Genomic DNA, 27709 nt, shown 5'->3' on the forward strand with positions numbered 1-27709 from the left:
TCTGAAACCATCCGTCAGCCTGTTCCCCCAGCTGCGAGACTCGATTGGTTCTTGGGGCCATCCGTCACCCTCGGCGGCGGGTGCTTCCCTGGGCTGAGGCTGGGCGGAGCTCGCGGAGGAAGTCGGCGGGCGTCTCTGCTTGCTGTCTGGGACGGAGGAGGAGCTTGCTGCGGAGGACGCTGGGCTGGGCGGTCAGCGGCGCCGGCCCGGAGGCAACGTTGGCAGGGACCCGGGTCTGGAGCGCCATAGTGCGTGAGACCATAGACATGGCAGGGAGTTTAGGCGGGGATCTGTCGCGCGGGGAAGTTAACCTTCCAGAGCCCTGCCCGGGGGTCCCGGCCTCGGGGGTGGGGCACAGTCCGCGGGGGGCGCGGGGCGGGGCCGGGCGCAGGGTGTGTGTAGGGGCTCCGGGGGCCGCCGGCAGGTGCGGGGCGTGGTGATGTGCGCACGGGGGAGGCCCTGGCGCCGGGTGAGCTCGGGCCAGGTCCCCGCCCCCACGCTGCTCCCTGAGGCCCTGGAAGGGGCAGCTCGTCGTTTCTCGGGGGCTGGTGGAGGAGGTAGGGGTACGTGGCCTCGGTTGCTGACAAGCCAGGCTCTTTCTCCTCTGATGTTTTGACCTTGGGCAAGTCATTTATGCTACCCTGTTGTCTCTCCTTCTCTCCCTCTTACCTGGATATAAGAAGGTTAGGGTGATGTGGAAAGGCCTTGGGCTTTAGGAGGCTTCGTTGAGATCTGAGTAAGCTGTATATGAGGTGATGGAAGAGATTAGGTTAGTTAGGTATGTGTTCCTTACCCGACCTTACGAGGAACTAGTCATTTAACCTCCTGGTGTTTTCAGTTCCTTTAGGGGCAAAAGGGGGGTCGCTACTCTGTCAGGGTTAAGAACTCTCTTTCCACTTTGGTATTGCACTCTGATTTTCAAAACACTTGACGTTAGTTTTCTAATTCACAAACAACACTGTAAAGCATCATTCTGGTTTTACAGGCGGGAGAATTGAGGCCTAATGAAATTAGTGATTTTACCAAGAAGGTATGGATGATAAAGTCTTTTGGAAGGAAGAATGGCACCAACTGTTGAGTGTCTGCATGTGCCAGACACTGCTAAAATAAGTGGAAGATTAAAATGAAGCCTCAACTGTGCGATCATGATAATAAGCCCCTTTTACTAATAAACATATTCAACTTAGTTTAGTTACTGAGTGGTATGGTCACTGGAGACAGAACGAGGTCCAAGTATCAAGTTTGCCAAAGTTTATTGTTCATTAACTCTTATCCCCCCTCCAAAGGGGGGAAAACAAGAAGGCAGCAAATGAGGGCTTTTAAGTGCACAAAGTTTTAAAACATGCCAAGCAGTGTGCTTACTGCAGTTGTTAGAGTCAGTGCAGTCTTGAAGTTGAGTATCTGGTAGTGTCTTTTTGCTGGTAGTGCTTCTTTCCACCCCATTCTCCTGACAGATAACCCTGCCTTCTCTTGCCTCTTGTCTCCAGTTTCCCTGTTTTTCTTCTTTTTTGAAACAGGGTCTAGCCTTGTTGCCCAGGCAGGCCTGAACCTCCTAGGCTCAAGTGATTCGGCCTCAGCCTCCTGAGTAGCTAGGACCCCTGGTGTATGCCATTATGTCTGATTCAATTTCTCTATTTTATGTTTTCTTTTCTTTCTTTTTTTTTTTTTTTTTAATTGGGGCACATGGTTCACAAAAAGATGGAATACTTGAATCCAGGATAATTATTTAATTGGTGTTCCAAACTTGATTCTGTCTCTCCTGTCTGCTTTATGAACTTAGCTTTGATCTCTGTCCCCCTTTGAGTAACTAGATGATGAAGTATGTGAATCTGTGCCCATAGTGCCTGTGATTTTCTGGAGCAAAAGCCTGGTCTGGAGGGTGTGTGTATGGTGTGTGTAATAACCCAGTTATTTCTGGGTTGTCGCTGTTTTTTGACAGTTAGGTTACCCATTTCTTTTGTGCACACTTTTGGAGTTTGTGGCCTGGCCTTTACTGTCTCACTTCCTATGTAATTGTCATTGGTTTGTGATTTGCTGCTTGTCTGTTTTTCCTTTTTTTGTGTGTGCTGTATTGCATGAATATGTAGCACTCAGCTGTGGTCACTGGGGTACTGATGATTTGATATGTTACTGATTTGTAAGTACATCAGACTGTTAGAACTCAAGTTCTAATTTCACTTTTGTTTCCGTTATCTTTTTTCCCTACTTATCATCTCTTTCTATCCCTTTTATACTGATTTTTTTATTTGGAAACTGAATTTAAATTTTGTCTTTGCTCTTTTGGCTGTGAAGTTACCTAACTCCTAGAAAATTATCTATCATAGCATCACAGATAATTTATCTTCATTGACTATTTGCATGCTTTTGGAGGACCAGTCTCATTCAAAGTATTTCTTGGAGCTTAACCTCTATTCCATAGATACTTTTTTTTTTTTGGGGGGGGGGGTACTGGGGATTGAACTCAGGGGCACTTAACCACTGAGCAACATCCCAGCCCTTTTTTGTATTTAATTTAATTTAGGTCTTGCAGAGTTGCTTAGGGCATTGCTAAGTTGCTGAGACTGGCTTTGAACTCACAATCCTCCTGCCTCTGCCTTCTGAGCCTCTGGGATTACAGATTTGTGCCACCACACCTGGCCCACGGATGCTTTAAAATAAAACCAAAAATTATTTTCAAAACTAAGACTTTAGGTCTCCTTTCACTACAGAAAAAAAACAAACAAAAAAATTATTTCTCTTTAACATGGTTAATGAATCATCTTTCTTAATATTCTCTTCTTAATATTCTCTTCATCTTTGGGTCAAAAAAAAAAAACAACCCTTGTTGGTAGTCATCTGTTCTCTCAGCTCAATTTCTGCTGCTCTTAGGCCTTTGACAACTCTCACCTCTGTTGGTATAGTGACTTTCTGACTAGTTTTCCTGACAGTCTTCATGTCTGTCTAAATTTGATTGTGTATTGACCCTGCTTTAAAATAGCATGATACCCTGAATCACTGCCACGATAAAGTCCAGTTTCTGTAGCAGGGTGTTAACGGACCTTCATAGTATGTGGCTCCAGATTAATTTCCCAGCCTTGTTTCCCATAATTCCCCATTAGTGAACCTCTTATTCTGACAAAACCCACCTTTTTGGTCACACAGTGCTTTGCTGTGCCCCTGTGTTTTGGGACATACTGTTTCTTCAACCTCACTGAATCCTATTCATCTTTTAAGGCTCAACTCTTTGTTAAACCTTTCCCAATTTTCCTCTTTTCAGTTTACTACCATAGCACTTTGTGCATATATTTATGTAACACATTGCTTCATGTTTAGTAATTTGTGTTTGTTTTGGTAGTTGCCTTATGGTCTGGTTTATTCATTTTTGTATACTTAATGTCTAAAATAGCATTTAACATCAAGGAATACCATAAGGAAAGTCCTTGTGGAGTTTATAATGAAACTGGGACATACTAGATATATAAAAGTGGTCGTGGAATAAATTGATAGTAGAAAAGGACTTTCAAATATATAAAGATATATTTTAGACAGTAAATAATGGTCTTGTTTTTTCTTTGTCATTCCATTCCTTGTGAGGAATGTAGAGAGTGAACAGCCCATCCCATCCTTGCTTGATATATTCAGCAAGTGCTGTTTCCAAGGGAGCAGGAAGTATTTCAGAGTGTTGAGATTATTCGGGAAAGATTAAGCCTACTGACTTGGGCCTTGGAGTGTAAAGAGAAGCAGGATGTAGTTAGTGGCTGGAAGGGACCTGGCTTTATGTACAGTGAGTGTATTAGACAGTGGAGCTAGAGCTATATGTTCTCTTTCTGTTATTGTTTCTTTTAGAACTAAGGGGGAAATACTTTGAAGCTTTTCTATTTGAGTCTACAATATATAGTGATTTTTTTTTTGCATAGTGTTTTCTGCATACCTATTTATTAAATTTCAATATGTCCTTGAATAAATAATTGCTAGAAATATATTAAATAACAATGCAATGGAGATATATTAAAAATGATAATTGTGTAAGACATTAAATACATACTTATGAAAAGAATTGTTACAAATGTCTTAGAAGGACTTCTGAGTACTACCTGGCTTGAGTGAGTACTTTTCACAGTGCTGGAGATGCGGGATAACACACATTTACTTACTGGATTCAAGGTTTCACAGGCTGCACTCAGACCTGTCAAGTACCAGAATCTTATCAAGTATCAGAACCTGTATAATAATGGGCTATGTCTCTGTTATCTCCATAGGAGACACCAGACCAGGTATTCACTTACTCATCTTTACAGACCTGCCCATCAGAGAATAGTGAAGAGTATGTGGAGAAACTAACCAGATGAGGTTAGGTTACTCTAAATTATCTAATTAGCACTAAATAGCAAAATTAGGTAATGGGTTTAGGAACAGTTTCTCCACTAAGGGACATTGTACAAGTTAACCTGATTTTTTTTTTTTTTTTTTTTTCCTTAGAGCAGTTATGTAATGAAAATCAGACCTCTAGAAATAGTGGGCAGTTACTGTCTTCATCTTGTCCATTTAGGTCTGTAAACTGTAAGTTCAAGAGGACTTTTTGGTATGAATTCTAATGAGTAAAGATAGGGGAAGAAAGGAAATGATTTGATACCAATTTCAAATGATCCTGTAATAGTTAGGGTAAGCATTGCAGCAATAACAAATACATCCAAACAAGTAATGACCTCACAATAGAAGTTTACTTTTTAATCCCATAGTAATCTAAGAAGGTTACAGATGGTGGGGTTGTTGGAAGTTTGTGTGTGTGTAGGTGTTTTGGTGGAGAGGGAATCTTTGAAAAGAAGTAATGTAAGGTCTCAGGCTGCTGGAGGCACTTCATCTTGAACATACAGCTTCTAAGGACATCCTGAGGAATCAGCTTCCCAATTAACTTGAGATGGCATAGAATGGGGGACAGGTCTGGAAAAGGCACACACCACTTTTATTCACACTGCATTAGCTAGCACTCAGTCTTAAGGTGTCATCCAACTGTACATGGAACTGAAAAGTGGAGGTGGTTTGTGCTAAGGAAGAAGAGGAACAGAAGTCTGCCACAAGACCCAAAGAACTCAGTTTCAGTTTTTGCGACTTGTTTTGTAGATTGATTTTCAATAAAGAAGATTAAAATAATTTGAAACCAGGCAAAAGAAAGCATAATTGAGTAATTATAGTGACATATTTCTCATTGAACAACTCTTTAAATAGTATCTGCAGTCCTGTGCTAAGCCCTTCGAGGGATAATGATGGTGAACGTGGTCCCTGCCTTTGGTTCAAGTAGCAGAGTGTGAGTAATGAGTACAGTTTAAGGGAGACTGCTGAGAGCCTGATCTCCTCTATCAGGGACGCCTCGGGAATGGTGTGGGATCCAGTGGGCTCGGAAGAAGTAGACCATCGTCAGAGTAAAGAGTCTGACAGTTAGAAAAGAGCCAACCCGAGTAATGACCACCTTGGAGTCAGCAAAGACCAGGAAGCCAGTGGTCCATTGATCTGAGATTAAAAGCTGAGGATATTACCAGAGGAATATTAGAGTATTAGAGGGACTTAGAGTAGGGGACAGAGAAGTCACTCTAAGAGGGCCATTCCATAAAGAGCAGTACGGGAATGGGCTTATTTGAGCCTAGGCAGAACTGGTTTTTCTTTTGTTTCAGGGGCGCTTTCCATTGAACCATACCCTCAGTCCTTTTTACTTCATATTTTTACTCTCAGTCCTGTTTACTTTATATTTTTACACTTTTTTTTTTTTTTTTTTTTGGGGTGGTGCTGGGGACTGAACCCAGGGCCTTGTGCATGCGAGGCAAGCACTCTACCAACCGAGCTATTTCCCCAGCCTGTATTTTGAGACAGGGTCTCCTTAAATTGCTTGGGACTTCTCTAATTTGCCCAGGCTGGCCTTGAACTTGTAATCCTCCTGCCTTAGCCTCTGAGTAGTTGTGATTACTCATTAGTCATTACAGGTAGGGTAGGCATGGCCACCCTACCTGTCTGGGCAAAATTGTTTGACAAAATGGTTTTCAAACATTGTCAGTTTTTTTTCCCCTTCTTTTTATTGTCCTAACACCTGAAGGATATGACATTACTATTAGTCTGGTAGAGGGTCTCTACCAGATACTTTGATACGGAGAGAATTAATTTGAGTATCTTTGGAGTCTCACATGGTTTGGAAAAGCCTCATGAACAGTTCTAGCCCTCTCTGCATGGGACACCGAGTTTAGGCATAGTTTCCCTTTGTGTACATTCATTATGTAGCATTCTTTAACTTCACTTTAAAGTCACAAACAACTTCTAACAACATCCTATAAAAAAGAGATGTTAAGTACATTCACTTCTAGGTGGGAGGAATACCATTAGGTTTGGGTGACTCAGGGAAGAAAATTATATGGAAGAGTCAGCATTTGAGCATTTTTATTTTGATAAAGTTAGATTTGAAATGTTTTTTAAAAAGGCATATTAAAAATAAAAGAATGATTGAAATTTCAGTGTAGGTTTTAAAAAAATAAATTTAGCAAGAACACTAATGCTATCAAAATAAAACCTTTTAGAGATGCTCAGATTGGTCTGGTAGTTAGGTAAATCTAGGAGTTTCGTTGCTAGGTTTTGACACAGGTGTGGAGGTAGGTTTTGTCACCCTCAGTGTGGGTGTCACAGTACTTACACATGTATGATAGGGTTCTTTGGATTCAGTGTGGCAGGTTATTACACTCCTCATTTTCATAAATTTTAGCAATGCATGCACCTGCCTGTAGGAGGGTCTTCTAGCAAATTGCCTTGCCTCTGGGTTGAGGCTTTGAGAAGGTGTTAAATGACTTAACTCCACAACAGCTAGGCTCCTAGCTCCCACATCAGTGGATCACAGCACTTACCTCTAAGGGACCTGAATCTGGTGAAAGTGCCAGTTCTCCGTCCCTGGCAAGTCATGACTCAGCACCATTTCCAGTGGATAGTAGAGGCAATTTATGTTAGTACACAGAAGCCATGTCTTCCAACTGAGGTGCCCTCCTCCAGTTGTCAGCCTTAGCTCTTTCTACAATGGCTTCATGCCTGAAGTATAGTGGAATGTACTTAGAACTCTGGAAGCAAAACACTGTTCTAACATTTCTACTAACTCTCTTATTCTTGTACTTCTTTAGCTGCTGTGACTAAAAGGATCTGACTAGCACAGTTGTAGAGGAGGAAAGGTTTAAGGGCTCACGGTTTCAGAGGTCTTAGTTCATAGAAGGCCGGCTCCATTACTTGGGACTGGAGGTGAGGTAGATCATCATGGTGGAAGAGTGTGGCAGAGGGAAGCAGCTTGCATCATCAGGAAGCAGAGAGAGAGAGTCTCCATTCTCCAGATGCAAAATATATACCCCATACCCATGCCCCAATTCCCACCTCCTCCAGCTACACCCTACCACTTCAGTTCATCCCATCAGGGATTAATTCACTGGTTGAGTGAAGACTCTTACAACCTAGTCATTTCTCTGAACCTTCCTGCATTGTCTCACATCCAAACCATAACATTATATATCTACAAATGTAATCTTCTCAATAAACATTTTAGAGTCAGATTTATTTTATGAAGTAAATACATAAACAAAAATATGTAAAAAAAAATGTACCTATGCATACTACCTATTTTTCCCCCAGACAATTCCTTTTAGGAGTGAACATTTGGATGTTCTCTTAACTGTCTGATGTACTTTTAAGGAGGTCCCCTGTGGGTCTGCCCTTGCCAAATTCCACATAAAAGTCTTCACCCCTTTTACCCTGTCCTTAGGTCATCTTTCACTCATTATTTATTGACCATGTACTCTCTTAGTCCATTCAGACTGCTATACTGGCAGATTTGGTGTCTTTTGAGGGCTCACTTCCTAGTTTGTGGTTGATGTCTTTTCACTGTGTCTTCATATGGCTGAAGGGGCAAGGGAGCTCTCTGAAGTTTGTTTTATAAGTGCACTAATCCAATTTATGGGGGCTCCATACTTATAACCTAAACACCTCTCTAAAGCCCCAACTTTTAATATTATCAGCTTGGGGGGGGTAGGATTTTAACGAGTTTGGGGGAACAAACATTTGGTCCATAGCATGCACTGTGCCTGGCAGTGTGCTATGTACAGATGGTATGGCAGTGAAAAAAGGCAGACTAGTTCTTATTGTGGAGTATACTAACTGTTTTTGACTCTAAAGCATATGATTTAGACATGCCAGTTTTATGATCATTATAAATGCCTGTTTTCTTACTAGGGCCTCTTGTAGTTTGGCTGGGGAAGGCTGGGATGAGGCCATTCTTACATACTTTTACAGAAAAAGTTCCAAGGTTCATCCTGCATACATAAGCATACAAATCTATACAAATCTATTTTCAACCTCTCTTTTGTATAACCACGGTATTTCTTTTTTTTTAAGACGGTTTTTTTTTTTTTTTAGTTGTTGATGGACCTTTATTTAATTCATTTATTTAAATGTGATGCTGAGAATCGAACCCAGTGCCTCACATGTGCCAGACAAGTGCACTACCACTGAACCACAACTCCAGTCCCTAACAACAGTACTTCTGAAAGTCAGATTTAGGAGTGTCATAGATTCAGACAGGCATAAGAATTCTTCACTGAGCCTAATGTTGTCATTGATTATCTGTCTCTTTATTGATTTTTCAGAACCCTTATATTACCTGACTTGTACCACTCCCCTAAGCAGGCCTATGACTGGCCCCAAGATCCCGGATCCTATAAATTTGAGTGGTGTTGATCTTTTGATGTTTTATCTGTGAAAGCTTTTCCTCTCTAGGCCAGTCTGGCAATAGATGTTCACCTTCTATGTACATGAGATGTCTTCTGTTGGTCCAGTTCTCTCATATCTCCAGTTTTAATTGTAGACCTTGTGCTTGTCAGCTCTGAAGCAAGTGGAAATATTGAAGAGATCAGAGATAATTTTCATAGCTTGGATTTATGGGGTCAGTGGGTTTATTGCTTAGAAGCCTGCAGCTGCTCCTCTGGGTGAGCCTTGTATGGAGCACCTGATCTAGGGCCCACATCTATCTACTGTGGAGGGCACCTCACGGCTTCTTTTCCTTGTCTCTTTTCCATTCTCACTAGAGGACCTCTTTCAGACAGAATAATAATTGGGTTTTTATTTGTGATATGAAAGGTTTTGAATAGAGGTGATAAAATTTCAAGTCTTATTTTTAAAAGGGATCAGACTTTGTTTTTTTTTCCCAATGTTCAAATGTATTCTTTTCAATATTTGAAAGATTGACTTTTTTTGCTTTTGTATGGTGAATAAGACATTTAGAGAAATGGTTCAACAACAACAAAAAATTTACAAAACCATTAAAACAGTGGAGATATTTGATTTTATGTTAATAATGAGTAATTGAGACATTACTTGCTATTTTATGAAAGTGTTTCCAACACAGAATAGACTGTAATTGGGCTGCTGATGTGCTTCCTGTCATGCTGTTAGGTGTTACCATCTTTATATTTTAAAGATATTTCCATGTTTTAAGAAAGTTAATCAGATAAACCTTGTTGAAGAGAGGAAGCAGATAGCTATATTTGCATATGGTTTTATATTTGACAAACACTTTGGGGTATATTTTCTCATTTAATCCTAAGTCTCTAAGACTTGGTGAAGCAAAATGACCTGAAGTCATATAGCAAACAAGTGGTCAGATGGGTCTCAAACCCAGTTCTGCCCGGGCCACCATCTATGCCATGCAGTGTTGCTTTCATCAGAGTAAGCATTTTGTAACTGCTGTTGCCATGGCTTAACAATGGTAGCATTGCATGTTCTAAATTCAGTGGTTCTAAGGTCTTCAGCATCCTTTTAGAGTGACTCATAGAACTGTTTTTGTATGTGTAATTTTAATTTTTGAGAAGTCTTAAAATATTCATGAAGTATTTTAAAACTTACACCTTAAAAAAGAACTACAGAAATTTACAAGAGTGATTTCTAAAGATGCTGGTGGCTGGGAAGGAATATTGATAAAAATATTAACTGTACTACTTATACTTATTGGTGTCTTGATTTTATATGTTTTAAAGTATAGAGAAAATGGTTAGTGAGATTCTGGCATTTGATACTACAATTCATTTTATATTTAGGACTTTTGAAAATAGGTACTGGCAGGAACTGCTTTTATCCTCTTGTAACTTCAATACTATATAGCTGTACTTGTCTTTAAAGAAAAAAAAAAAACTATTGTACTTAAATTTTTAATTCCATGAGGAAGGAGGTAGCTAGAGAAGTAACAGAGAAGCATGAAGAATCTAGGCTAAACATGAAAAAGCATTGCTTGACAAATTGAGTAATATAACAAAATATTTTGGTACTCTTTTTTTGGGGGGGGGGGGCTAGGGATAAAACTGATGGCTTCACACATGCTAAAGCATTCTTAACACTAAGCTATACCTCCAGCCCCTTTATTTTAGAACTACTGAAACAAAATTCTAAGCTCAGTTGCTATTGTGATATATTGCTGAGAGAAGATAGAAAATTTCCTCCTCTGAAGGTCCTGAAAAGTAGATTCTATTTTTTTCTTTTAGGGGCCTTGCTGTTGTCCTAAGCCAGTTCTCAGTACTGAGATCCTCTTGGAGCTGAGAGCTCTCTGTGTTATGGTCATTCTCTTGAGTAGTTTTCAAGTTTTATTATGATTATTTTGCTTCTGAGACTTGTAGATGCTGGTGTGTATGTGTGTGTGTGTGTGTGTGTGTGTGTGTGTATATATATATATATATATATATATATATATGAAATGTAAGTATTTTTAAAATACCATAGCCGACTCTCATAAGTTATGTTTTTTTATCACAATTGAAAAAAAATTGGACAAAAAGTAAATTATAAAAGTTCTTAATATTTTTTAAAAAGCTATATAGTTAACTCTTAAATATATATGTAGCTAATGTAGGCACGTATGTGGCCTGGACAGAGGCAAGGGAAAGTTGCCAAATCCAACTTATCCTTTAGTGGCAGCTTCTTTTTGAATAAATATTTCATGATCAAGTCTTCTAGAAAGTTTAAGTAATAAATACTAGTAAGTAATAAATACTAGAGAAGTATCATTTTAGGATCTTTTAAAAAATTGAGTATAATTTGCTGACTCCCTTGTAGAATTGGTGATAACTAATGAATATCCCATTTCTTTTGCCTGTTGGTACAAAACAGTGAGACGGTTTAAGCGGAAGCATCTTACAGCCATCGACTGCCAACATTTGGCTCGGAGTCATTTGACTGTGACCCAGCCCTTCGGTCAGAGATGGACAAACAGAGATCCGAATCATGGTCTCTATCCTAGATCCAGAACAAAAAATGGGAGTAGGGGTATGTCTTTAAGAAAGTATCTTACCTTTCAAAATCTGTAGTCTGTGTGGCCTTTGGATAGTTTCCTAGTATAAAAGTAGTTATAAATATTACTGCTGTGATTTTGTAGTCTTGTAATAGTTTGACACTTGTTTCATTATTTTTGAATTTTCTATGAAAATTCTGTCTTATAATGTTGATAAAAACCCCAGAGAACCTGTTAATTTGTGTAATTATATTGTGATAAAAGGCACCAACCAATATCATCAGTTTGCCAGTCCAAAAACATTATAATTACTTGATTCTTTATTTAATCTTCTTTGTCCAGTCTGTATCATTATATTGCCTCATCCACTGCTTTCATGGCAGACCATGCCCTTTGTCACCACCTAGTATCTGGACCACTGCAGTAACCTTTCTCCTTTTTTTTTTTTTTTGGTGCTGGGGATTGAACCCAGGGCCCTGTGCTTATAAGGCAAGCACTCTACCAACTGAGCTATCTCCCCAGTCCCGTAACCTTTCTCCTTGACTTCAGATTTTTCAAATCAACTGGAATATATGATGTTGAATATTAATTCTTGAACATGATTATTTTCTGTCATGTTACAACCATTTTTAAGAACGTAACATGTTTTTTTTGTTAATACGATGGAATCAAACTTATGCTTGCCATTACCTAATAATTTTAATTTTTAAAATTGACATATAATATTTGTACTCATTTATAGGTTACATATGATAATTTGATATGTGTATACAATGTGTAATGATCAAATCAGGGTAATAACAAATCTATCTCCTCATTTTGATATTAATTATTAACATGGAAATTCTACTTCTGTCAGTTTGGTTCTCTTATTTTACCCATCCCTGTACCAGATGAGTTCCTTCTTTTGTTCATGCCTGTTAGTATAATCTAGATTGCCTTAGTTCCCTTTGGTACATCTAATTTCAGAATCCAATTTAAATATTACCTAGTCATCTTTAAATACTGTAATATGTGTGTCTCAGTTTTGGGAACTACTGTAACAAATTATATTAGGTAATTTTAAACTTAACTATATACTGTCCGATATTTAGTTTGTTTTGTGTGTACAAGTCAACTTCTCATCTATGTTGTGAGTTCTGCAGCATTCTGAATATGGTGCTAAGTACATAGTAGGATCTTAACTATTAGTGTGACTGAGTCTGACAATTAGGAAATAGCAGGATATAACCAGGCCTTACTGTATTTAAAATTCAGGGTATCTACCAGAGGCAGTTACAATTGTTTTTTCCCCTAATATACAAAAAATATTAATTTCATCTCTAAATTTGATTAAAGGCCAAACCTAGTTTCAGTTCATTCTCTTATTTTCCTCAGTAAGAATTTTTGCCATAACCATTTAGAAAGGAACCATGTATATAGTTATATATTTATAAGGTTCTTACTTCATTGGCATTTAAAAATAACTTTTTGGAGTTTGAAAATAGTGTGGTGATATGGGAAATAACCATTTAGGCTCTGTTATGTGTCTGATATGTCTGTGAGATCATGGACTGTCACTTTATATTTGTTTCCGAATTATGGGTACTTAGTAAATGTTTGGATAGCATGTAGAAGAGATTAAATACCACTGTAATCATATGAAACGAATTCTGACTCCTTCCTCTTTTTTTTAAAAAAAATAAATTAATGCATTAGCTTCACAGGAGGGAAAATAAAGGGCTTTAACTTCATCAAATGAGAAAGGTAGGACTTTCCAAACTTGATAACCTAAAGCATGTTGCTTTTTATGTAAGCAAAAGTAGACTTGCTGTTGTAGGAAAAAAACAGGATGTGCCTTGTGTGAGCAGATATGTGAATCTGAGCAGTTGTTTCCTTTCTGTCTGTCCTTTCAGGTGTCCCTTGTACAGCATATGATCTGGTACTTGTGTATGTTGCAAGGTATAAAGTAGGCCATCACCTCTCGAGAACTGGTCTCCATCTGTTTCCAAGTATATGTCTGATAATACTTTGAATTAGCTATTTATATACACACCTAACCCATAAACATATCCTTGTCTCCTTCCTCTGTTAACATCAATAATTAAACATTAGGTTGTCTTGTTTGGATCAACTACAGGTCAGCAACCATGGGTCATTTTTGTCCATTCTGTTTGCATTTTCTCTACAGGTCAAGTATGTCAAAAATACAGCCCTGAGTTCTTCCTAGCTGATCAACAGCAGTGCACCAATGACATGGCCAAAAGCAGTTCTGTTGGCCAGGACAGCTGTCAGGACTCCGAGGGTGACATGATCCTTGCTGCAGAGAGCAGTTGTGCCCTGCCTCAGGAAGGTGATGGAGGAGAGAGATTGGGCTCCTCAGAGTCTTCTTTGCCCCCAAGGAAGCGCTCTCGGTCCTTTAAGGAAGATAGTAGTAATGCTACAGGGATCAGCCCAAGGGATGGAGTTGCTAAGAAAACCCCAAGACAACATTTGTCGCCATCATGCACAAGACCTAGGGAAGCCAGGCAAGAGGCAGAGGACTGTTTGTCGTGGCACTTTGCAGAGTCTGGAGAAACTGGCCAAGACATTGAGGACATTGGTCCAGACCCCATTCCTGACTCATATTATGGGCTTCTTGGGACTTTGCCCTGCCAAGAAGTGCCAAGCCACATCTGTAGCCTGCCTAGTGAAGTCTTGAGGCACATCTTTGCCTTCCTCCCTGTGGAAGACCTCTATTGTAATCTGAGCTTGGTGTGCCACCTTTGGAAGGAGATAATCACTGACCCACTGGTGAGTAAAGTGCTCAATTGGGTGATAATCCCTCCAAAAGCTTGTATATTAGCTTCACTTAATGATACTTTGGATTAGAGGATATCCTCAGAAATGTTTCCATTTTCCTTCAGAATAATGGCCGTATTCCAAAGGGCATTTCATCTATTTTTGTTCCATCGTTCCAGATCTGCAACATGTAAAAAAATTTAAATAAGCTGGGCATGGTGATGCATGCTTGTAATCCTAGCAATTTGGGATACTGAGGCAAGAGGATTTCAGAGGTCAGCCTCAGCAACCTAGTGAGACCTTGTCTCTAAATTTTAAAAGGGCTGGGTATGTAGCTCAGCGGTAAAGTTGCCCCAGGTTAAATCCCCAGTAACACACACACACACACACACAAAATAAATAAGTAAAAATTAAATTATAATTAATTATAATTGCATAATATATAATAAAATAATTATAATAATACTAATATAATCTCTAGATTATGATCTGTGTTCTATTTTAATGCACCTGTGTCAAATTTGATGAAACATTCACAAAATTGAAATCTTGGGACTTGCTGGGGTTAAAGCCTTCCAGGCTTGTCCCACTGTATCGTTCTAGCCTCCTTGTTCTATTCATCTTGGCTCATCTCTGTGTTCTGTCTGAAACACATGATTTTTCCTGTCTTGATTGTAGACTGCATGCGTGTTTCTGGCCCACCATGGCATGCTCTAATCTCCCCATCCCACTTGAAGGGCCCCTCATATCTGTTTTGAAGTCTTAACTCTGGATTCACCACTCCTCATTTCATCCTGTTGAGGTTAATCATTGTTTCCCCTTTGTGTTCTCTAACAGTCTATACCTCTGTTAACATAATTTATCATAAACTCTATTATGGTTTTAGACAGTTTTCTTCCCTACTTAAACTTATTAGCTCATTGTTAGACGCTAATGATTTAAGTCGGTTATCCTATTTGTTGAAGGCTGATTGTCCTATTCATTTCTGTATAGTGAACAGGTATTCAATGAGTGTTGCATTGGAGTCACCCTGGAGTACTGTTATAGATTGGTAATGGGAACCCATACTCTCAGAAAAGACTTCTTGATGCTACAGTTGATCAAATTATTGCTCTGGCTCCTGTCCTTTGTTCATTGTCTTCCTTTCCATCCCAGATTTAGGATCTTAGGTCAACTTGAGGACTGGAGAATGTTTTGCTTAGACTATCTATTGCTTTTCCTTAGACTATCTATTGGAGGCAGGTCAGAGATATAAAGATTAAATCTCCCTTCAACATATTGATATTTAAAAATTCAGGGATGGAGTACATGATATATCAAGATAGATGATTTTTTTTTCTTCTAAACACAAAAGATTTTGGAGGAAATGTCAGCATCACTCCAGATTCATTCTTTGCTCGTGATCCTGTCTCCTAGTTTCTTGAGAGAAATATCTTCCTGCTTCAGATGTGAACCGTTTGTGTCGTATTTCTGCCTACTAATTGAGCACTGTGTGTGAATGCAGAAGTTGTAGGTGTGAATAAGTGAGCGTTTTTTTCATTCTGCTTGAGAAGATTTTTGAGACAGTATCCCAGTTTGTACTTATTCTGGAAATGTTAGACTAATGCTGTTTTTATCATCACTAACAATGACATGATGTATTTATTTTTAGCAATTTGTCATAGCTCTCAGATTTTGTTCTTGTAGTGTCTCTGTCTGGCTTTCATGTCATGGTAATGCTTACCTCATAGAATGAGTTTGAAAGTGTTCCCTCACTTCAGTTTTTGGGAAGAATATGAGGAATATTAGTGTTAATTGTTCTTTAAATATTTGGTATAATTCTCCACTGAAGCCATCTGGTCCTAGGCTCTTCTTCATTGAGAGTTTTAAAATTACTGATTCAGTTTACTCATTATTGATCTGTTCAGTTTTCCTATTTTTTTATGAATCAGTCTTGATGGGTTGTTCTAGGAATTTATTTTCTTCTGTCACTCGATGCTTCAGTCAGCTATTTCACTGCTGTGACTGAAGGACCTAACCAGCACAGTTGTAGAGAAGGAAGTTTGGGGCCTCACAGTTTTAGAGGTTTTAGTCCATAGAAGGCTGACTTCATTTGTAGGGACTTGAGTTGTGGCAGAATATCATGGCGGAAGAGTGTGGCAGAGGGAAGCAGCTCACGTGATGATTAAGAAACAGAGAGCAAGAGAGAGGTCTCCACTTACCAGATACAAATATTTACCCCAAGTCTTGACCCCAATTCCCATCTCCTCCAACCACACCCTACACTTCAGTTACCACTCAGTTAATTCCTAACATGGGATTAATTCACTGATTGTATTAAGACTCTCACAGCCCCAGTCATTTCTCTGAATCTTGCATTGTTTCACATGGTGAACCTTTGGGGGACACCTCACGTCCAAACCATAACACTCAATTTATTGGTGTGTGATTGATTGTAGTACTCTTTTATAATCTTTTTGTTTGTGTGGCATCAGTTTTAATGTCCCTTATTTTGTCACTTATTTTAGTTATTTGAATGGTCTCTTTTTTTTTTAAGTCTAGTTAAAGGCTTATTAATTTTTTTTTCTTGCCTAAAAACCCCAACATTTTGTTTTGTTAATTTTTTTTGTTTTTCTACATTTATTTCTGCTCATCCCCCTCCCCCTCAGTGCTGGGGATCATACCTGCCACTGTGACACACCTCCAGTCCTTGCTCTGATCTTTTCAGTTTCCTTTCTTTGGCTAACTTTGGGCGGCTTATTTTTCTAATGCCTTGAGGTATAAAGACGGGGCGTATGTTTCCGGTCTTTCCTCTTCTTTTCAATGTAATTATAGCTACATGCTTTGCTCTTAGCACTGCTTTCACTGCATCCCTCTATGTTGTGTCTTCATTTTCCTTTGTCTCAGGTATTTTCTAATTTTCTTTGTGATGTCTTCTTTAACCCTTAGGTTGTTTTAAGTATGTGTTATTTAAATTCTGTGTATTTGTATATTTGCCAGCTACTTTAATTTCTAGTTTCATTCCATCGTTGTTGAAAAAGATACCTTATATAACTTCAGTCATTTTAAGTTTTTTAACACCAGTTTTGTGGCCTATGTGATCTACCCTGGAGACTGTTCCGTGTATTCTTGAGAGGAATATACGTTTTGCTGTTGTTGGGCAGAGCGCTCTGCATGTATCTGTAGATTTATCAGTCTACAGTGTTGTTTCAGTACTGTGTCCTTACTCATCCTCTAGCTCGTTGACTCGTCATTTGAAATTGGGTGCTATTTCTTCCTTCAGTTCTGTCAGTATTTGCTTCATTCATTGAAGAGCTCTGATGTTTGATACATATCTATAATTATGTCTTCTTGATAAATTGACCCTTTTTTCATTGGATAACATCCTTTAACATCTCATGTAACAACTTTTAACTTAAACTCTGCTTTGTCCGATAATAGTATAAAAACAGTTGTCATATTATTTTATCTTCATTGAAACTCTTATTAGTGACCTGATGTTCTAGATACAGAAACTGAAGCACTAGGTTTTCCCAGACTCTATAACAAGTTGGTATTTAGATATAAGACTCAGTTCCGGTTTCCAACCAAACTTTGTATAATATTTCTACATAATCTGTTCAGCTTATGATTTGGGAGCTATAATTGCTTTTCAGTGGGTAGAAGATTGTATGTGTTTATGTAATCCACTTTTTACTAGTCATTGCTAACATGTTATTTTGTTTTTGTATTTGAACTACATAGTTCATTCCTTGGAAGAAGCTGTATCATCGATACCTGATGAATGAAGAACAAGCTGTTGGCAAGGTGGATGGCATCCTGCTGAGCTGTGGCATAGAGAAGGAATCGGACTTGTGTGTACTGAACCTCATACGGTGAGTTTCCTTCCTCCTGTGTGGGAGATGGTTTTCCAAGTCCTTCCTCACACATCATTGCTTAGGATCATCTTTCTTATGGACTCTTCTCTGAATGTTTTACAGATACACAGCCACCACTAAGTGCTCCCCAAGCGTAGACCCTGAGAGGGTGCTGTGGAGTCTGAGGGACCATCCCCTCCTTCCTGAGGCGGAGGCGTGTGTGCGTCAGTACCTGCCTGATCTCTACATGGCTGCTGGGGTGTGTTAAGAGGCTCTGGGGGACTGTGAGGGATGGTGGCATCTTTTTTCCACTGGAAGCAAGTATATTGGTGATCAGGTTCAGCTGAAGATTATATTCATTTTCAAAACTTATGTAACCTCTGAATGCTTGGAATCATTAATCTTGTCATTGGTCACCTTAGAGAAATAAAAAGCCATATAATGATAGATTCTTGGATTTGGAAGGAATTTTGCAGAAACAGTTCAATTTCCCAGTCTGTTGAGGAATTCTCTCTGAAATATTTCTGCAGGGGGTCATCTAGCCTCTAAACACTATCAGTAGTATGATTTCTTTATAAGACAGCCTATTCCATTTTCAGCTTTGGTTATTTGAAAGGAGCAAAGAAATTAAAGGTCTTGGTACTGACACAGTAAGGTAAGGAGATGATGGAACTAGCCCTAGGTTTCCTAAATCTCAGTCTGGTTGTTCCTCACCCAGATCAGGTGTTCTCATGTTTTATCTTGGAAGGTACCTGCACCTTTTCCAGCATTCTGATAGTCACAGAGGACTAGAAATCCCAGCATCAACCTCCTCTTTCTGTCCTGAGTAAAATGATTGCAGATGATAGTGCAGCACATTTTCCCTCACAAGATGGTCGTAGTGAGAGGGAAATGGGGCTTTTGTTTCTTGGAATGCATTCTTTAACAAGGAGATATTTGGTAATGTCAGAATGATAGATGTGTCCATTATTGACTGTTTCTGCATTACTGAGCAGTTATTTCGATATAATAAGTAAGCATTATGGTCTTCATAAATCCATTTTAAATAATTTATTTACTATTTAATATTTAACAATTATTGAATAATAAAAAATAAAGATTAATTAACATCCTAACACTAGGAAGTTGTCAGTCTTGATGTCCTTCCTGAATACTGACTTGTATTTCTAACTTTTGTGCCTCCCAGGTAGGCACTCATTAGCTAGTTACCTTAGTTACCTTGTTTTGACTCTGAGTACTTGTATACCTGAGAACTCACACTGACCTGGAGAGGAGAGATGGGAGATGAGAGGGAACTCTTGTTTTTAGAGTGTCATCTCTATGCAAGATTCTACTAGATACTTTGTAAATGTTATTTAATTAAAGAAAACTAAGATCTCAATTCCAAAAGTGATAAAAAGAAGGAATCCAGGGCAGTTGAAAAGTTTTCTGTTTTCCATATGTGAGTTGAGAAGTTTGGGCTTGGTTCTGACAGCTAGATGGCATGTGAACCCCAGAAGTGGCTTTCCTCAGTAGTTCTCTGATGTGGCTCTTGATTGTGGCCTGTGTCTGGCTGCTTCTCCTATCTGTGCCCCTTGCCTTGCAGGGTGTTAATGTCTGGGCTTTGGTGGCAGCCATGGTGCTCCTCTCTGGCAGCGTGAATGACATCCAGCAGCTACTCTTCTGCCTCAGGAGACCCAGTTCCACAGTGACCATGCCAGATATCACCGAGACCTTATACTGCATAGCTGTGCTCCTCTACGCCATGAGGGAGAAGGGAATTAACATCAGCAATAGGTAATGCCCTGGAAAAGAGGAGGCACTGCGATAAGTGAGAAGATCCCATACTTGGTACTACCCCACCTTGCCACTCACCAACACTCATATCCAGCAAGCTATAACTCTTACTGGTTAGCCTCAGTTTCTTCCTCTGTAGGTTGAAGAGATTGTGAAGTTTCAGTTTGGAGATGTAGGAAGCATGCTTTGTGAATATAAAGTGTTATGCCACTGTAGAGTGTCACTGAGGCAGGTTTTATATTCATGGGTATTGAAGCCTTAGGCGAAGCCCACTCACTGAGAAAGGCTATCTTACCACTTTGGCATAAGTAAGGCACTTAAACGGGTTCCTAATTCAGAGTGACTTCTATGGTTTCTTTTACCAGAGTACTGAAGTGTGCACAGGTCAGCACTCAGAGGAATATGTGCATCCAGAGGATATGGAGTACCTACCACCTGTCAGATAGTTGTGCAGGCACTAGCAATTCTACTGGAAAAGTTAGATAAGATTCTTGTTCTAGTGAGGGAAGACAGATAATACATGTGGGAAGGAACATTTTATTGGTAAGTGTTACATGGAAGACAGAACAGAACGACATGAGAGGGAGGTGGGCAACCCTGCATTACATTGCATGAAAAAAAACATTTCTCTGAGAAGTAACATCTGAATGTCAAGGAGAAGCCGTCATTTTGAAGTTTGTGGGGAGAATCTATAAGTATGGTATAGATCATTTAAGGGCCCAAAGGACAGAAATGAATGTGCAACATACAAGGAAGTGAAAAGTGCAGGGAATAAGAGAGAGGCTCATGTAAGAATGAGAGATGGATGGGGACAGGCAAGGGAAGTGTAGCCACAGTTAGAGGTTAGACTGGAACCCAGAGTGTGTTTGGCCTCTTCCCTGATGGTGAAGCCAGGCAGCTCAATAATGCAACTGATCCCAGAGAAGCAGGCTAGCCCACAGAGTATTGCTCTTCTCCAGGGAAAGACAGTGGCCCCTGGAATTAGCCCCAAGAAGAACGTGACTGGGTACACAGGTAAACCACTCATCCTTGGTAATGTATAAGGAAGGAACCTTATTTGCCAGAAATGTCTAGGTGTTTCTTGTTTTTCTGATTTAAGTTTCAGTTTGTTAACTGTGGTCTCATTGAAGCAAGGGGCAAGGAACTTTATGATAGAATTCAGACTGGACAAGTGATGAATAATGTCCTGACATGCAAGTATGGACATATGAATCATCTATTTACATGGATATAGATGGGGAGCAGGAAGTATGTCTTAGCTCAGGCTGCCCTAACGAAGTACCACAGAATAGGTGGCTTAATTAACAGACATTTATTTTATGTTCTTGGCTGCAAGTCTAAGAACAAGGTGGCAATGTATTCCATTCCTGGTGAGGAACCTGCTTCCTGGCTTACAAATAGTCACCTCCTCTCTGTGTCCTAACATGCAAAGATATAGAGCCTGGTGAAGTCTCCTCTTTTATGAAGACGATAATCCTTTTGGATGAGAGCCCCAACCTTATAACCTCATGAATCTTAATTGCTTCTTTACAGCAAACAGATTTGGGACTTGAGCTTCAATTTATGAATTTCAGAGGGACCCAGTTTAGTCTTTAATAGTAAGATGGTTGATTTTTGTTTCATTTATTTATTTCTTCCTGCTTTGAAATAAGGTGTTTCTAAAAATACCTGTTGTATCAAAAAGAGTTGATGCCTGGACAACAGCTCCCCTCACTGGGGGACAGCACAGTGCACTTGGTTGTGGGAACTGGTGATACAGGGAGTTGAGTTTGGGCATATGCACACATAGAGGTTTTGGAGTAGCTTATGGTAGACTTAGTCTGACCATGTCCTTTGTCTCTGTTGATTCAACTTTGTCATCTTGGTGACTTGCAGGCTGTTTTGATTTCTTGTGTTTGTAATCTCAGTAGCCACATAGCACCTTTCCTTTGGAAGGTTAAAAGCTTCTAAATCAGTATTACTTCACAAGAAGTTGGCAGCAATGGAACTGTGTTTGGAAAGATAATGACATTAAAATTGTCAGCAAGATTATATGAGAGAACGGGAATCTCACTGCTGGGAGTAGAGTTTACACCTGTTTTACACTGGTTCTTACTGCTTGTTTGATTGTCTCCTAAGGTTACAGTGCTCTTGTTGTCCTGGTCTCACTCTCGTTTTGATGTTACACATAGAAACAATGTACTTTTTCAGAACTGTTTCCCTGAGAGTACATTTGTCACCTCTGCAGATGATCTAAATTCTTTTCTTTCCATCTTTGCATCAAATGGTGATAAGTATTTTCTTTTTAGAAATGATGAGTTTAAATACATCTGAGAAAAAATAAGATACAGATTGTGACTTAAATTTGAAAGTTTCTAAATTTGATTTTGTTCCCCATTAGGATTCATTACAACATTTTCTATTGCCTGTATCTTCAGGAGAATTCCTGTACTCAGACCACTAAAGTTAAAGAGGAACTGTCTGTGTGGCCAGGGTATGTATATATTATGAATATATGCATATGGTTTATCTTCTATTTGTGACTCTTTCTTGTACATAAGGGGAGATGTTTTGCTTTAACACTTTATTGAGGCATATTTTACGTTACGTGAATTTCTGCCTTTGAGTATATTACTGAGTCATGCAACCAACTTTACAGTCTAGTTTTAGAGATGTTTTATTCCCCTAAGAGGAGAACTTTTTGAGTCAACTTTCATTTATGCAGTTTGCCTGTTTGATTGTCTGATTTCTGTTCTATAATGATTATAGAAAGAAGACCATCCAGCTTACACATGAGCAACAGCTGATTCTGAACCATAAGATGGAACCTCTACAGGTGGTAAAAATTATGGCATTTGCAGGTAAGGAGCTCACCTTAGTTTCTGGAATAGAGCATCAGGTTCACAATGTAGTTGTTTCCTACCTGTTACCACTACATCTCTTCTTCCCACTACCTGTCAGAGCATCTGTACCTTGATTTTTTTTTTTTTTTTTTTTCTGGTGCTGAGGAAGGAACCCAGGGCCTCATGCATGCTAGGGAAGCCCCCTTCCTAACTCAGCCCTCTACCTTGATCTATTATCAAATTACCTCAGTCAAATAATCTGAAAAGTGGTTATCCAAGGAATCCTTGTTTTCTCCTGCTACTCTAGGGAACATCCACACTGGAATTCCTGTTTAGACAGTGCATAGGAATTCATTTTGAGGGTACATCACTGGGTTGAGCTGGTCGTTTATCATTGCACATGCACAGTCACTGTTTGCTTCTGGCAGAGGCAGGATGTGTTAATCTGGTCAAAGGGTTTCAATATCTCCCTGATTTTGTAGGGTAATATCTAGCAGGCCCTCCCTCCATGTGGGTCTAGCTACTTTCCTAAATATGTTGTCACTATGGTACCTCAGATCAGCTGAACTGATCTCCTTATGATCTCCTCAGGTACTTGGTTAGCCTTTTGTCTGAATCTTTGTTCATGCTAGTTTCTCTACCTATAATCCCTTCCTGCTACTGTTCTGCCTGAATGTTCTGCTAGTAATGATTTATTAAGTGTGCCTGCAGATTGCTGGTCCTAGCAACATTCTGTAAGGTTGGTTAGTTATTCTTACTTTAGAGATAAAGTAATTAAAGCTCAAAGAGATTTGCTGTAGGTCAAATAAGCAAGTTAGTGGTAGAGCCAGAATTCAAAGCTTGTCTCCAAGGATATGTCTTCTTCCCCTTCTTCTCCCTTCTTTTTCCTTCCCTTCCTCTCTTGCCCCCACCCCCCCCGACTTCACTTTTCCTTTGCTATGCTGTGTTAACTTCCATCATCTGTTTATTCCTGATAAAGTCTTCTTCAATTGTTTGAGTCCTACATATACATTTGTTGAACTATAATTAATCATCTTTTAATTACTTTGTCCCTGAACATTATATAGTAACAATAGCCAACCCAGGTGTTTTGTCAGTATTCCATATTACTTCATTAATCTTCAGAACAGTTCTGTTAGGTAGAGTATGAAGTACCATTTTTGTTCTTTGACAGGTGAGTGTTTTTTTGTTTATAACGCATATTCTTTTTCACTGTACTGTGATCATTATACTCTCATTTTGTTGTTACTTATTTCACCTCATATTGGTATTTTATTCCCAACTAGATTTTAACACATTTTTTAATATCTTATGTTGCTTAGCATGCAGCTGAACAAATAGTTGGTGCTCAATAAATACTCATTAAATTAAAGATAGGTGGAATAACTGAATAGTTAAATGAATCATGGAGAAGTGAAACAGACAAGAGTTCAGAGTGAATCGGAAGAATCCTTGAGTCCCATTTACATATTCTTGCTACTAGAGGCTTAAATGGCAGTTAGATTGGACATAGCTACCTTTTACTGAGTTCCTGCTGCTGGGGGGTTTGATGATTATCTTTGCCCTTATAAACTCCACAATTCAGTGTTTCCATGAATTGTTAAGAAGCAGACTGAAGCTCAAGCCGGGGTCATTACCTCCAGAACCTCCTGGAGGCCAAATCCCAACCCACCTTAATCTGACTTAAAATTTGCTGCTCTTCTCATGGCACCACTTTGATCAGTATTGAAAACTTGTCCCTGTCCTGGTCTGAAGCCTGAGGTGGAATAAGTCTGAACAAGTGAACAAGACCTAATGGGCATCCTTCAGCATGTTTTCCCTCGTCAGAGAGTCACATCCTCTCCTCTTTGCTTCCACAGGCACTGGGAAGACCTCGACCCTGGTCAAGTATGCTGAGAAGTGGTCTGAGAGCAGGTTTCTGTATGTAACGTTCAACAAGAGTATTGCAAAGCAGGCTGAGCTTGTTTTCCCCAGCAATGTCATCTGCAAAACTTTTCATTCCATGGCCTATGGACACGTTGGGCGGAAGTGAGCATTGCCAGGGATGGCGTCGTTGTCAGTTCTTTTGTTCTTTTTCACCTGATGCTTATTGATCACATATGAACTTATCCCACAACACTAAGAAAATATAATGTTGTTATCTCTGTTTACAGGGAGGAGATAGATAGCTTTACTGATATGTACTTTTATCCCATAACATAATTTACATGCAGCAATATCTTACTGAGGGTGCATTCTCATGTTTCTGAAACTGAGGCACAGAAAGTCAACATGTCTTGTTTAAAGTTCAGGATCTCACATATCCTCATCAGTTTTAGGCTTTCCTTGAAAAGGTGGGTGGGGAGAAGGCTGGGCTAAGGTGCACACACCTGAGGTTTCCTGGACATGAAGCCTTCAAGAAACTTTGAGTCCCTTTGGGAGTCACTTGGAGCATGGACCACACCTTGTGATAGTGGTGTCTCTGTGAACTGATTCTCTTCTAGGTTTTATAGTTCCTAAAAGCCTGGTGTAAGCCCTTTCAAAATAGACATGGATCTTGCAGGACTCCTTGTAACTTTTAAACATTCTGTCTCACCAGTGTATAACACTTGGAGTGACTTGATGGTGTTATTGGGAAGAATGGGGGAGATAGGGAGACTCTCAGTAGCACAGTTGCAATAAAGCCAATTGCTATTCATTTGGGATGTGCATTACAGGTACCAGCTGAAGAAGAAGTTGAATCTCTTTAAGTTAACACCCTTTATGGTTAATTCCGTCCTTGCTGAAGGGAAAGGTGGATTCATAAGGGCCAAGCTAGTGTGTAAGACTTTAGAGAACTTCTTTGCTTCGGCTGATGAAGAGCTGACGATTGATCATGTGCCTATTTGGTGTAAGAACAGCCAAGGACAGAGAGTCATGGTTGAACAGAGTGAGAAGCTGGTAAGTATCAAAGTGTCTTAAACATTAGCAATCTAGTATTATTTCTGTCTTTTCACTTCTTTAGAACTGCTCATAGGAAGTTGAAGATAAGCAGGTGAGACTGTAGGCCTGTCCTGACACCTGTGAATTGTGTGGTATTCAGAGACATCTCACTTAATCCTCATAATAGTCTTCCCTTTTAACAAATGAAAACAGGTATTGTGTGACCTGCCCACAGTTTATAAGAGCTTGTTGTAAGATCTTATGGACCCAGAATCTGATCTTATCTGAGCACCAGCAGTCTAATTTTTTTGGTTATTCCTTCTATATAGATTTACTAGTGGAAAAATCTATTTCTTAGTTCTATGAAGCTATCAAGTCTTTCCAGTCATTTGTTATTTTAAAAAAATTATTTATTTATTTATTTTTTGGTACTGGAGGTTGAGCCTAGGGTTTCTTTGTCACTGAGCTGCATCCCTAACCCTTTGTATTTTTTATTTTGAGAAAGGTCTAAGTTACTGAGGCTGGCCTCATATTGGGCTTATAACGTGCACCACCATGCCCAGCCTTTGCCATTCTTTTCGTGAAAGAATGTGTCAGTCATAAATCTAGAAATGTTGATTTTTTTTGTGTGTCAGCTGTTGTGATCTCTGATCTTTGCTCTGCCATACCTCAGTGGCCTTAGTTTCCCACTCATCTTTGTGCTCCAGACCCTGCCTGAAGTTCAGAGATTGCTGCAGGACCCTAGGAGTTTAGGGAGGGCCTGCCCTCTGTTTCATAATGATGTCTTTGCTCCTCTTATGTGTGTGGAAGTGAAAATGTGATTTTAGTCTTTTCTAGGATATTCAACTTTGGTTCACTGTATCACATGCTTTCTAGAATGGTGTCCTTGAAGCAAGCCGACTCTGGGACAACATGCGGAAGCTAGGGGAATGCAAAGAAGAGGCTTACCAAATGACTCATGATGGTAGGCACATTTCCAGACATTGGTGTCTTTTAAATACAACTGCTTCCCTTGTAGGTTTTGACTCTTGCTCCCTTCTTTCAGGCTATTTGAAACTCTGGCAGCTGAGCAAGCCTTTGCTTGCCTCTTTTGACGCCATCTTTGTGGATGAGGCCCAGGACTGTACCCCAGGTGATAAACTATTCAGGACATCAGTAGTCTCAAATACGTAGAAACAGCATCATGATTATGTAAGAGGACATATATGTGAAATAAGTTGATTATTCTTATTTGTGATAAAGAAGAGGAACAAATGCTAGTCATTCAGAAATCCCTTTTATTTGACTTAGAATTTCAACAGTTGTCTGTTTCCCTTACCCAAAGCAGATTTATCTTTCTCCCTATATTTTGCTGAAGTTGTTCTTACAGTGTTAACTGAGTAGCTCATCAAATGAGATGATAGAGACTTAAACTTGAGTGGGGGAAAAGTGGTCAATTTAGAGTGAAAATTTGTTTTGTGTTGTATATTTTTCAAGTGGCTACCAGAGAATAGACAGTGTTATGAGTGTGATTTTTAGGGCGTTATACTATTAAAGAGAGAAGACAATTTACCTTATTTTGTATTTACCTATGTGTTTTCTTAGACTCAATAGTTCAATCAGGACTAAAAGTAATCATTCCTAGGACCAGGAACTACTCTTTTTTCCATTATAGAATTATTTCTTTTGATTGAGTGCCTATCCTGCAGGAAAAGACAACTTTGTTGTCTGTCGTGGGCTGGCTTAGTTTTGTGAAAGCATTTTTATGCTTTTCTTTCTTAAATATAGTTTCTTTTTGCTGTGTATGTTGGACTTCTTCCAGTTTCTCACTGTTCATCTTATTGGTTTCAGCTATCATGAATATAGTTCTATCTCAGCCATGTGGGAAGATCTTTGTAGGGGACCCACACCAGCAGATCTATACCTTCCGTGGCGCAGTCAATGCTCTGTTCACAGTCCCCCACACGCACGTCTTCTATCTCACACAGGTAAGTGCTCTGTCTGCTTCTGAGTGCCCAGGAGCATGTAAGCAAGCATCATATTTCCCCTCCTAGGTTTTTTTGTTCCAGGCCCTGTGGAAGTACTATGCTAGGTTCACAGTACATAGCATATCCTTACTTGTAAGCCGTGGTTCTCAAAGTGAAGTTCTGTGGAGGCCAGCGAAGTCAAAACTTTTCATCGTAGTTATTTGCCTTTTTTGCTGTGTCGACACTTGGTGCTAACTGTGGGTAAAACTTCTAGGGCCTTACCATGGATCAAGGCCTCGATACCAAATTGGACTAGCAGTTATATTCTTTCAAAACATTCAAAGTGAAAATAAAAGAGCATTTTACTTAAGAATGACCTTGGTGCCATAATTATTAATTTCA

The 27709-nt window shown here is 39.4% G+C and overlaps 2 protein-coding genes across 5 annotated transcripts in view; both read left to right on the forward strand.

Moving 5' to 3' along the window:
- LOC306642116 (uncharacterized protein) overlaps nucleotides 1–27709 on the forward strand; it is a 238383-nt gene that overhangs the window by 68617 nt on the left and 142057 nt on the right. The window lies entirely within an intron of this gene.
- FBH1 (F-box DNA helicase 1) overlaps nucleotides 95–27709 on the forward strand; it is a 45831-nt gene continuing 18216 nt past the window's right edge. The window contains exons 1-13 of one of the 4 annotated variants that reach the window (XM_079107550.1): nucleotides 95–248; nucleotides 11146–11301; nucleotides 13437–14038; nucleotides 17750–17880; nucleotides 17986–18121; nucleotides 19448–19638; nucleotides 22019–22111; nucleotides 22387–22478; nucleotides 24320–24488; nucleotides 25157–25379; nucleotides 26238–26325; nucleotides 26407–26493; nucleotides 27192–27328. In XM_079107550.1, coding sequence (XP_078963676.1) covers nucleotide 248; nucleotides 11146–11301; nucleotides 13437–14038; nucleotides 17750–17880; nucleotides 17986–18121; nucleotides 19448–19638; nucleotides 22019–22111; nucleotides 22387–22478; nucleotides 24320–24488; nucleotides 25157–25379; nucleotides 26238–26325; nucleotides 26407–26493; nucleotides 27192–27328 — 2106 coding nt within the window. In that variant the 5' untranslated portion in view covers nucleotides 95–247. Of the gene's footprint in view, nucleotides 249–411; nucleotides 558–11145; nucleotides 11302–13436; nucleotides 14039–17749; nucleotides 17881–17985; nucleotides 18122–19447; nucleotides 19639–22018; nucleotides 22112–22386; nucleotides 22479–24319; nucleotides 24489–25156; nucleotides 25380–26237; nucleotides 26326–26406; nucleotides 26494–27191; nucleotides 27329–27709 lie in introns of those variants that run through there. The other 3 variants (XR_013758380.1, XM_079107549.1, XM_079107551.1) reach the window with 3 other exon arrangements.

Source organism: Sciurus vulgaris (genome assembly GCF_902686455.1).
Source record: "Sciurus vulgaris genome assembly, chromosome: 12".
NCBI classification, from domain to species: domain Eukaryota; kingdom Metazoa; phylum Chordata; class Mammalia; order Rodentia; family Sciuridae; genus Sciurus; species Sciurus vulgaris.